At 42.7% G+C, this 12,224-nt stretch overlaps 1 protein-coding gene across 1 annotated transcript; it reads right to left on the bottom strand.

The window, feature by feature from the left end:
* Nucleotides 1-936: 936 nt before the first annotated feature.
* Nucleotides 937-3,519, bottom strand: LOC129815189 (28S ribosomal protein S16, mitochondrial-like). Its single transcript, XM_055868696.1, has 3 exons — nt 3,366-3,519; nt 2,447-2,713; nt 937-1,334 (listed from the first exon to the last, which is right to left on the bottom strand). The coding sequence occupies exons 1-3, from the start codon at nt 3,376-3,378 to the stop codon at nt 1,213-1,215; spliced, it is 402 nt and encodes a 133-aa protein (XP_055724671.1). The 5' UTR covers nt 3,379-3,519; the 3' UTR covers nt 937-1,212.
* Nucleotides 3,520-12,224: the final 8,705 nt, after the last annotated feature.

The raw sequence follows: 12,224 nt of genomic DNA, 5'->3' as shown, positions 1-12,224 counted from the left end.
GCCTCCAAAACCCTACTCAATAAATTGGATGCAGTCTATCACAGTGCCATCCGTTTTGTCACCAAAGCCCCATATACTACCCACCACTGCGACCTGTACACTCTCGTTGGCTGGCCCTCGCTTCACACTCGTCGCCAAACCCACTGGCTCCAGGTCATCTACAAGACCCTGCTAGGTAAAGTCCCCCCTTATCTCAGCTCGCTGGTCACCATAGCAACGCCCACCTGTAGCACGCGCTCCAGCAGGTATATCTCTCTGGTCACCTCCAAAACCAATTCTTCCTTTGGCCGCCTCTCCTTCCAGTTCTCTGCTGCCAATGACTGGAACGAACTACAAAAATCTCTGAAACTGGAAACACTTATCTCCCTCACTAGCTTTAAGCACCAGCTGTCAGAGCAGCTCATAGATTACTGCACCTGTACATAGCCCATCTATAATTTAGCCCAAACAACTACCTCTTTACCTACTGTATTTATTTATTTTGCTCCTTTGCACCCCATTATTTCTATCTCTACTTTGCACCTTCTTCCACTGCAAACCAACCATTCCAGTGTTATTTTTTACTTGCTATATTGTATTTACTTCGCCACCATGGCCTTTTTATATTTTTATTTATTTATATATATATTTTGTTTGCCTTCACCTCCCTTATCTCACCTCACTTGCTCATATTGTATATAGACTTAATTTTCACTGTATTACTGACTGTATGTTTGTTTTACTCCATGTGTAACTATGTGTTGTTGTATGTGTCGAACTGCTTTGCTTTATCTTGGCCAGGTCGCAATTGTAAATGAGAACGTGTTCTCAATTTGCCTACCTGGTTAAATAAAGGTGAAATAAAAAAATAAAAATAAAAATGAGCAATTTGGCATTTAGCCAATGTTAATGTTAAAAATGTATGATTTGGAAACATTGAAAGTATCCCAAACACAATGCTAATTTATAACTTTAATTGACCACAACAACAAAAAGTTCATCCAACATATGTCTTTGCTTTTGAGATGTGAATATGTAGCACTTATCATAATGGTGAAATAAAAAAAGACAATTTGTAGGAAAAGCACTGCTTATGAATATTCATTGTTCACATAGAACAAAGGCTTTCTCTGGAAACAGTTAACCCTTTGGGAGGAGAATGGCATTTATAGCTGTCCTTTGTGTACAGTAACCACATCCTGCTATGCTTGACAGTCCCCCACACTCCAGCTCTCATAGTTCCTGCTGCTTAACTCCATCTTCTGGAGCTGCTTCCTCTGCTAGTTCTGCCAGGGCCCTGTGACGCTCTGTTTCTGTCACCGTCATGGGATGCAGGGGGAAGAACCCAGCCAGTCCTACAGGAACAGACATGGGGTTAACAGTATCTTAGACCACATAGATTCCCAGGTAGCATTGAGACTTAATTGGAAGTATTGATTACATTTAAAAGTATACTACACTGAACAAAGTGTTGGTGTTGGTCCCATGTATCATGAGCTAAAATCAAAGTTCCCAGAAATGTTGCATATGCACAAAAAGCTTCTTTCTCCTAAATGTTGCTTAACAGCATCATCATCATTACACAGGTGCACCTTGTGCTGGGGACAATAAAAGGTCACTAAATGTGCAGTTTTGTCACACAACACAATACCACAGATGTCTCAAGTTGAGGGAACGTGTAATTGGCATTCTGACTGCAGGAATGTCCACCAGAGCTGTTGCCAGAGAATTGAATGTTCATTTCTCTGCCATAAGCCACCTCCAATGTCATTTTAGAGAATTTGGCAGTACATCTAACCGGCTTCACAACCCCAGAGCATGTGTATGGCGTCATGTGGGTGAGTGGTTTGTTGATGTCAACATTGTGAACAGAGAGCCCCATGGTGGCGGTGGGGTTATGGTAAAGTCAGGCATAAGCTACGGATAACGAACAAAATGGCATTTTATCAATGGCAATTTGAATGCACAGAGATACCGTGACGAGACCCTGAGGCCCAATTGGGGCGGCAGGTAGCCTATTGGTTAAAGCATTGGACTAGTAACCGAAAGGTTGCAAGATCAAATCCCCGAGCTGACAAGGTAAAACTCTGTCGTTCTGCCCCTGAACAAGGCACTGTTCCTAGGGCCGTCATCGAAAATAAGAATTTGTTCTTAACTGACTTGCCTAGTTAAATAAAGGTATAAAAAATAAATTGTCATGCCATTCATCTGCCACCATTACCTTATGTTTCCCAGTCATGAGAAATCCATAGATTTGGGCCTAATGAATTTATTTCAAGTGACAGATTTCCTTACATAAACTGTAACTCAGTAAAATTGTAAAAACTGTTGCGTTTATATTTTGGTTCAGTATAGTTAGTTTATGAACCTGTGATTTGGTGTCTTTTCCATGATGTAGGTCTTACACTGGTCGTTTCAATAAACCTGTAAAGTGTGTGTTGTCATGGTGAGGGTAGAGGGAACACACCTAGAAGTTTAGCCACAGGCTTCGTTGGATGTGCACCGCAGCCCATCCAGTACTTGATCCTGTCAGAGTTGATGCTGACCAGTTTCTCATTGTAGATGTTTGGCAGGGGGTCATAAGAGCCTAGCTGTTCTATGTATTTACTGTCTCGTGCTCGCTTGTTGTAAGCTGCCACAATGCGGTAGAAAGGTCTGTTAGACTGTTTGTGGCCAGCCATTGCCAATCTGATGACAATGTGTCCTCCATGGTACGTCTTCAGTAGGAAGGATGCTGTAAGGATAATACAACAAAATCAGCATTGTATTGTTTCGTTAAATGGTGAAATTCATATGCAATTAAATTGGCTTAAAAATAGAACAGCATTTGAAGTAGGATGTTTTCAGTCAAAGAGTAAGCAATTAGTTGTGACCACAGTTCAGGTGGTGTTTTGTTAGGTGCATAGCTAAGTCAAAGGTTATCAGGTGTTTAGACAGGTAAATTAGGGATTGACACTGTTTTTACTGCTTATACACCACAACCGCTCCAATAACACTATGCTATCTGCAAAATACTTGAATCTGGATCGCCACCCACCGCAACGATAATTTAACATGGTGGAGCTCTCTTTTAACATAATCTGCAATAAATGGGAACACCACACACCCAACAGTATTTCATGTCTGGACAATAACTCATTAGCAAGTGGCCTTCCCATAATACAAATAACACTCAATGTCTAGCTATTGTGTAGCTATCTGTTGTCTATTCCATGAAATAAACATTATCGGTATAACTGTTAGCTAGCTAGACACCATATTCATGGCTAGGCTCGTCAACAGTAAAATTAGAGACATTTCCGGTTAGCTAATAAACGTACCCCAACGTGCTAGTTAGCCCATGTTTACAGCGTTAGTTAATTAAATAGCAACCTGATCATACTTACATAGATGGACCATGTTTAGGTATACCCTGCAAAAGAGATCAAACGAATACGTAAAAGATCGAAAACGTTTTCAACATTAGAGAAAATAGCACTTCTATTGTCTAATGTGACATTAGTAAGGGTGCAGCCATTTTTAAACAGGAAGTGATGTTCTTCTTCGTGTAGTTTTTAATCACTAGACGCTGTGTATTGCTGCCTTTCGCAGGTCGGAGTGCGGATTGCACATTTTTGATGAAACGAGCCACTTGCTATTCATCACATGGCAAACTGGCCATCCAGAATCACAACAACATGCTGACTTCTGACCCATGGAAGCACACACATCGCTTTTGTGACATTGTCCGCTAACCCATCCAGCTATACATATGCCACGTTCAGGTGCAAATTGGAACTAGGAAAGTTTATGAATTGCCAACCGTTTATAGTTATAGAGTACCACAGTATACGTCATAATACCCTTAAATCCTAGCGGTCAAACAGGGAAATGGTTCCAATAATTTCCCCACCATTCATTTTTTTTGTAGTGGATATTAGAAACACTTCAAATAAGGGCTGTGTTTCGTGTAGGTGTAACGGATGTGAAATGGCTAGCTAGTTAGCGGTGGTGCGCGCTAATAGCCTTTCAATCGGTGACGTCACTTGCTCTGAGACCTTGAAGTAATGGTTCCCCTTGCCCTGCAAGGGCCACGGCTTTTGAGGCGCGATGGGTAACGATGCTTCGTGGGTGACTGTTGTTGATGTGTGCAGAGGGTCCCTGGTTCGCGCCCGGGTCGGGGCGAGGGGGCGGACTAAAGTTAAACTGTTACATTGATGCTGTTGACCCGGATCACTGGTTGCTGCGGAAAAGGAGGAGGTCGAAAGGGGGGTGAATGTAACCGATGTGAAATGGCTAGCTAGTTAGCGGTTGTGCGTGCTAATAGCCTTTCAAAAACGGTGACGTCACTCGCTTTGAGACCTTGAAGTAGTAGTGGTTCACCAAAGAGCCGCGGCCTTTGTGGAGCGATGGGTAACGATGCTTCGTGGGTGACTGTTGTTGATGTGTGCAGAGGGTCCCTGGTTCGCGCCCGGTTCTGGGCGAGGGGACGCCATAAAGTTAAACTGTTACATAGGCTTACTCTTGCGTGATGTTTTGATAACCATGTAAATCTTTCTCAGACAAGGGGACTCATCAATATATTCACCTATATTTATCCCCAACAAATTAAATGTTAATTAGCTGCTAATGTGGCTATCATAACTACAAATGCCATGAAGATCTGGATGAGACTGTCGAATCGAGGCAAAGGTAAGAATCTCTGGATGAACTATCTAATGTTAGCTAAATGTAGTTGTCGTGGTTATCAAAACGTCATGCCAGGGTAAGCCTACACAAAACACAGCCCTTATTTTAAGTGTTTCTATGGGAAAAAATGAATGGTGGAAAAACGATTGGAACCATTTAGCTGTTTTTTTATTATGGGTATTATGACTACTCCACTGTGGGGCTCTATACACGTGCTGTGTTCAACCAGTTAGCAAGTCGTACATTTCAGAGTTTCCTAGTTTAGACAAGCACATGAACGCGGCAACAATCCCAAAAACCCACCACCCCCATTGGAAGCGATGATCCTTGAAGTGTTTCCTTTAATTTTCGTAACTGTCCACCTGATGGCGCCAGTGGACTGTATTGCACTGTCAGAGCTCCTAAGTGGAATGATCATCTCCAACAAAAGAGGACAATTTTGCATGTAAGTTGTTATACGCTTTAGCAACACTTATGATTGTTTAAATAGACAGTCACACACATCTAATAATAAATGAAAAATAATCATCATTGTATCAATGATGTATCAAAATCAATACATCATCTTGATTTAAATATTTATATTGGCTATCTAATTGAGGTGACATGTTCAGATATTTTTCAGACATTCATTTGGTATTTATTAGCCACTGCAAAAGCATCAGTTAAAAGTCAGACCAATGTGATCCTCTCCTTACTCTAGATGTCTTTAGATGATTACACAAGTTCAGCTCTCGCTCCAGCCACTGCAAATGCGGAGTAGAAACATTGATTTCCTGAGAGTGACCCATGAATAGAGGGTTCAGTGCGTTGCATGATGTAAACCGTGTGCACTGATATTTGTTCCCTTTGAGAGCTCCACTCCCTCGCTGTTTGAACATGGTGATTTCACACTCCTGTTGTGGAGAGATGCTGTTCCTGTGTGTGTGACAAACACATGGTTTCTCTGAGGAGGGGTCAGACTCTGATAGCCCTTTATCTATGAATGAACACATAGTTATATTTGATAACAGATAGTGCATATTTTCTCACAGCACATAAGTCTATAACAAGTCTATCAGTCTATAATAAGTCTATAAGTCTTCCTGTTAAGGCAAGGGCGGATTTCAAGGTTCTACTGCTAACCTACAAAGCATTACATGGGCTTGCTCCTACCTATCTTTCCGATTTGGTCCTGCCGTACATACCTACATGTACGCTACGGTCACAAGACGCAGGCCTCCTTATTGTCCCTAGAATTTCTAAGCAAACAGCTGGAGGCAGGGCTTTCTCCTATAGAGCTCCATTTTTATGGAATGGTCTGCCTACCAATGTGAGAGACTCAGACTCGGTCTCAACCTGTAAGTCTTTATTGAAGAGTCATCTCTTCAGTAGGTCCTATGATTGAGTGTAGTCTGGCCCAGGAGTGTGAAGGTGAACGGAAAGGCACTGGAGCAACGAACCACCCTTGCTGTCTCTGCCTGGCCCGTTCCCCTCTCTCCACTGGGATTCTCTGCCTCTAACCCTATTACGGGGGCTGAGTCACTGGCTTACTGGTGCTCTTCCATGCAGTCCCTATGAGCGGTGCGTCACTTGAGTGGGTTGAGTCACTGACGTGATCTTCCTGTCTGGGTTGGCGCCCCCCTTGGGTTGTGCTGTGGTGGAGATCTTTGTGGGCTATACTCGGCCTTGTCTCAGGATGGTAAGTTGGTGGTTGAAGATATCCCTCTAGTGGTGTGGGGGCTGTGCTTTGGGAAAGTGGGTGGGGTTTTATCCTGCCTGTTTGGCCCTGTCCGGGGGTATCGTCGGATGGGGCCACAGTGCCTCCCGACCCCTCCTGTCTCAGCCTCCAGTATTTATGCTGCAGTAGTTTATGTGTCGAGAGGCTATGGTCAGTCTGTTATATCTGGAGTATTTCTCCTGTCTTATCTGGTGTCCTGTGTGAATTTCAGTATGCTCTCTCTAATTCTCCCCCCCCCCCCCCCCCCCCCCCCTGCTGCTCCAGTTTCAACTGTTCTGCCTGCGGCTATGGAACCCTGACCTGTTCACTGGACGTGTTACCTGTCCCAGACCTGCTGTTTTCAACTCTCTAGAGACAGCAGGAGCGGTAGAGATACTCTGAATGTGATCGGCTACGAAAAGCCAACTGACATTTACTCCTGAGGTGCTGACCTGTTGCACCCTCGACAACCACTGTGATCATTATTATTTGACCCTGTTGGTCATCTATGAACATTTGAATATCTTGGCCATGTTCTGTTATAATCTCCACCCGACACAGCCAGAAGAGGACTGGCCACCCCTCATAACCTGGTTCCTCTCTAGGTTTCTTCCTAGGTTCTGGCCTTTCTAGGGAGTTTTTCCTAGTCACCGTGCTTCTACACCTGCATTGCTTGCTGTTTGGGGTTTTAGGCTGGGTTTCTGTACAGCACTTTGAGATATCAGCTGATGTAAGAAGGGCTTTATAAATAAATTTGATTTAACACAGAACAGGGAGTCCTGTACTGTTACATGTTGACTTATGACTGTGAGTCCTGTCTGCAGGAACTTTACAGCAAACTGTTTTTCTTATATGAACATGAAAGACAGAGAGATCTACATGCATGATCATTTTTAAATCTACATGTATCATCACCACACAGTACAAAATTACAAAATCACCCATTGTCGTCCATTGAATTAGCTTTTGTAATGTAAATTATGTTTTTGTGGAAGAGATTATTCTGTATTTAGTTATAATGTTATTAATGTCCCCGATTTATTGTACATTTCCATCATATGGATATAATAATTGTACACCTAGTGACTGGATAGGACATGTTATAGTCTGGTTATTTATTGTGTGATACACAACCACACATGCATAACGGTTTGAATATTATTCAATAACTGTCTACTTCTAAAGCACATATCCCAAAAATGATGCAGGTTAGATCATTGGGTTAACCAGTTGATTTTCAATCCAACAGGCCCAGTCATGTGGAGTTGTAGACTGCCCAGACACCCAACACACATAAAGTTCCATGAAAGAACTAGAGATGATATACAGGGAAACAACGTCATTATTGTGCTGACCACTTTTCTGTGCAAAATCAGAAAATGAATAGACACTTCACACAGCTAGACAGCAAGCAAAATGCATCTAACATGGTGAATCTGCAGTGCATGATTAACTGAACAATGACGTTGAGTCTAGTGGTAGCTGATACTCTCGTGAGGGCCACATGCTCTTTGGGACAGCAAGAGGAGTTGTTCCTGACGAAATCGTCTGTGACAGTTCAGTTAGAGATGCTCAGATGACCAGATAGTGTACAAGGAAAGAGTCAGAATGAACCCCTTTAAGACATGGCTTTAAATTAAATGAATTCATATATTGTGATAGAAGTTGGCCACCTTCAGGAATTATGATTATGTTTAAAAAGCTAATAATGGCTGCAAATAACACATAAATCCACATAACTGATATACTCAAGCTAAGACATAGCTAAGCCTTACAGGTCCCCTCCGGTCGTTTGAACCAGACACTTGGCTTGATGAAAAGACATGAGTCAATGAGCTCTCAGAAAGATTGAACAGCCTATGCCCACTCATAAAACGGAGAGGTGGGTGAGATGAACTGACTCCGTGTAGGACCAGTAAGCCAGTTTCACACATTCATTGGGAAAACATTTTAACCAACATTTCTGTCCCAAATATTAATTTTATCAAGCAGATTATTGAGGAGAGGGGAGGCCAAGGAGGCCAGATGAAGCTTCACAGACTCTCCCATGACACCCATCCCTAACATGATAACCAAAGCATGCTTCTTACCCATTCTCAATTAGATTATCTGTTCTGCTAACGTTTGTGTTTCACTTCTTCACTGAAACCTCCACATTGTCTACAGTGTGATACGCAAGACATTTTAGAGTTTGCGATACGATTTCTCAATCAGATTTCTTCCATGTGTGCGCTACTGGAGCTTGAACTGAAACCGTAAAGCAAATCTTGTTTTATGGAAAAGGACATGAATAGATACTTATTCCTTTGGAACATAGGAAAATATGGAACCTCACACATTTGACTAACTTTACCTGAGAAGTACTCAGATGCCAATCCACATGTTGTCTCTAAATGGACCATACCTGCGGTTTAAATTAGTCTCATTAAAAATAATCCCATGTCATCACCGACAAGCTTCCCAGCCTTGTAGAATGCGTACAGTTTTGAACACGTTTAATCAACTACCCACATAAAGAAATGTCTGATCTCCTCAGCCCACTGTGAGGTCTCGAGTCTGACTTAGTCCCCTGCCTGCTGTCTCTATCCAGCTACAGTGGTGCCATCCATCCTCTATGAACCCATGGACCCAACAGAGACAGACAGAGGGACATTTTGACTCTCATGTTGGGGATCAAATTCTGTCTTTTTCCACTGATTGATCTCTCAGATGGATTCAGTGAGACTAATTACGGCAGCATGCAAAATGGAGGCTGTTACTTTCATCTTCATTAAACAAAGGACTTGCTTTCTTCCTTCGGCTTTTTCAAAGAGATGCCTTTAACTGATTAAGAGCTAAACACGACTAGTCTATCACATGCTGCTAGGAGTTGAAGAATTGAAGAGTTTTGTTGCTAAATGGATGGATCTGTCTCTAAAACAAACAGCATCGATATCTTTGTTAGACAATTCGTAAATGTCCTTCTGTTGTCTGCTGGTGTATGTGCAGCACAACCTTGAGACAAATATTTTGAAACATGCTTTATTACAATGGCTTGAAAAGGACTCACAGTGTTTTAAAGCATTGACCGAACAGAAGCAGGAATTATCCTGGAGGTGAATAGGAACTCCATTGGTTTGTGAAGGCTATGAAGAACATGCAAGTGTTTTTGAACGGTCCCTTTAGTTTTACTCTGAGATGTATTATTCCTTCAGTCTGAGATGAGCCTGTAGTCTGGAGTGGTGCAGACAGTAAATGGTCAGTAGCTGGTCAGGATAGTCACAGCTTGTTAAAGGGAAGATGTTTGGGGAACACAGTCCACTCACTGTGACTTCTCCTGACACAGTCCACTCACTGTGACTTCCTGCTCACCATCCCAGGATCCACTGATGGCTGCTGCACGGGGTGATGCTGCAGAGCCAGGATGGTTGGTTGGGTGAAAGGGCAAGAGGATTTGGCATGCACATCAGACCGTGATGCCACAGCATGGGGTTCTATCACATGTTGTACACACAGGTCACACACACACACACACACACACACACACACACACACACACACACACACACACACACACACACAGACACACAAGCACACGCACTCACGTGAATATGGGGCACAACTCCTCAAGTCTATTTGTTAAACCATACAATTTACAGTGTGATACATAGAACACATCATTTTGGTTTATAGTTTGTTGCTTGTTTATTACTGTTGTTTCTTACTGGAGCTCTGATGCCTCTCAGGTATTGACAGTGTGGACAAGTAGTCTACCACCACTACAGGAGGTTACACAATGTCGCAAGGGGAAAGTGGAGTTTGATTAGATTTTTAGATTATACATATTAATTAGCTAATACAAAAAACATTCAGGATCTCTTGTATTAATATTCATAGGGATTTTGTAGAATTTATCAGACATCAACGAAGACACATTCATCAAATACTTTTCATGATTTCCACTTAAATTAGTCACAGAAATATTGTTTGAAATATTCATGCTCGTGAAATGAAATATCATGCTCGCTCTGATCTTCACTTTGCGTTTTAGTAGTAATATAACTTTTACAAACTCACTCTTACTTAGCAATTATAAATAATTGATGGCCTCTTCAGAGAAAATTAAATGGTGATAATGGAATAAAACTGATATACAATATAGTCACACGGTCTAGGTCAAGATTCCGGGATGTGTTTGCAATCATAGAGTGTTTAATCACATACAAACTGCATTACTACGTAATATCTGGGGGGGCGGCAGGGTAGCCTAGTGGTTAGAGTGTTGGACTAGTAACCGGAAGGTTGCACGTTCAAATCCCTGAGCTGACAAGGTACAAATCTGTCGTTCTGCCCCTGAACAAGGCCCATTGTTCCTAAACCCATTGTTCCTAGGCTATCATTGAAAAATAAGAATTTGTTCTTAACTGACTTGCCTAGTTAAATAAAGGTATTATAATATATATATACTGTATGTAACTAGTATTGAAATATGATGTAACTACACTGAAATATGTGAAAAGCTGTGAAAATCTCAATGCTATCCAATTTGTAAGTCGCTCTGGATAAGAGCGTCTGCTAAATGACTTAAATGTAAATATCTGCTCAATGTTTGATTCCCCCATAAATGATCTTTGATTAGGCTTTCAGTGATACAACCAATAAAACGTTTTGACCGACATGGTTCTCCTCTGGTCAGGTTTGTGTCATCTGAGGGCCCTGACAGACAATCAACAGGGTTGTTATCTGAGGGCCCTGACAGACAATCAACAGGGTTGTTATCTGGGGGCCCTGACAGACAATCAACAGGGTTGTTATCTGAGGGCCCTGACAGACAATCAACAGGGTTGTTATCTGAGGGCCCTGACAGACAATCAACAGTGTTGTCATCTGAGGGCCCTGACAGACAATCAACAGTGTTGTCATCTGAGGGCCCTGACAGACAATCAACAGTGTTGTCATCTGAGGGCCCTGACAGACAATCAACAGGGTTGTTATCTGAGGGCCCTGACAGACAATCAACAGGGTTGTTATCTGAGGGCCCTGACAGACAATCAACAGTGTTGTTATCTGAGGGCCCTGACAGACAATCAACAGTGTTGTCATCTGAGGGCCCTGACAGACAATCAACAGTGTTGTCATCTGAGGGCCCTGACAGACAATCAACAGGGTTGTTATCTGAGGGCCCTGACAGACAATCAACAGGGTTGTCATCTGAGGGCCCTGACAGACAATCAACAGGGTTGTTATCTGAGGGCCCTGACAGACAATCAACAGTGTTGTCATCTGAGGGCCCTGACAGACAATCAACAGTGTTGTCATCTGAGGGCCCTGACAGACAATCAACAGGGTTGTTATCTGAGGGCCCTGACAGACAATCAACAGGGTTGTTATCTGAGGGCCCTGACAGACAATCAACAGGGTTGTCATCTGAGGGCCCTGACAGACAATCAACAGGGTTGTCATCTGAGGGCCCTGACAGACAATCAACAGGGTTGTCATCTGAGGGCCCTGACAGACAATCAACAGGGTTGCCATCTGAGGGCCCGGACAGACAATCAACAGGGTTGTCATCTGAGGGCCCTGACAGACAATCAACAGGGTTGCCATCTGAGGGCCCGGACAGACAATCAACAGGGTTGTCATCTGAGGGCCCTGACAGACAATCAACAGGGTTGTTATCTGAGTGGCTCTGCATGCGTTCCCCCTACTCAACACAGCAGCAACAGTCATGACTTGTTTTACACCATCTACTATTCACTATTATCTTGTGCGATGGTGGGATGCAAATCATCAAAGACTTGGATGTATGCAATTAAACACAGAGGCTATAGTATAATATCTTTCTTTACAGATCTATGGGGAACAGGCATGATACCACCACAACACTTAGATACACAAA

Source organism: Salvelinus fontinalis, chromosome 18 (genome assembly GCF_029448725.1).
Source record: "Salvelinus fontinalis isolate EN_2023a chromosome 18, ASM2944872v1, whole genome shotgun sequence".
Classification (NCBI taxonomy): domain Eukaryota; kingdom Metazoa; phylum Chordata; class Actinopteri; order Salmoniformes; family Salmonidae; genus Salvelinus; species Salvelinus fontinalis.
The sequence above is the reverse complement of the archived record's forward strand: the minus strand, read 5'-3'. Positions and strand labels throughout refer to the sequence as shown.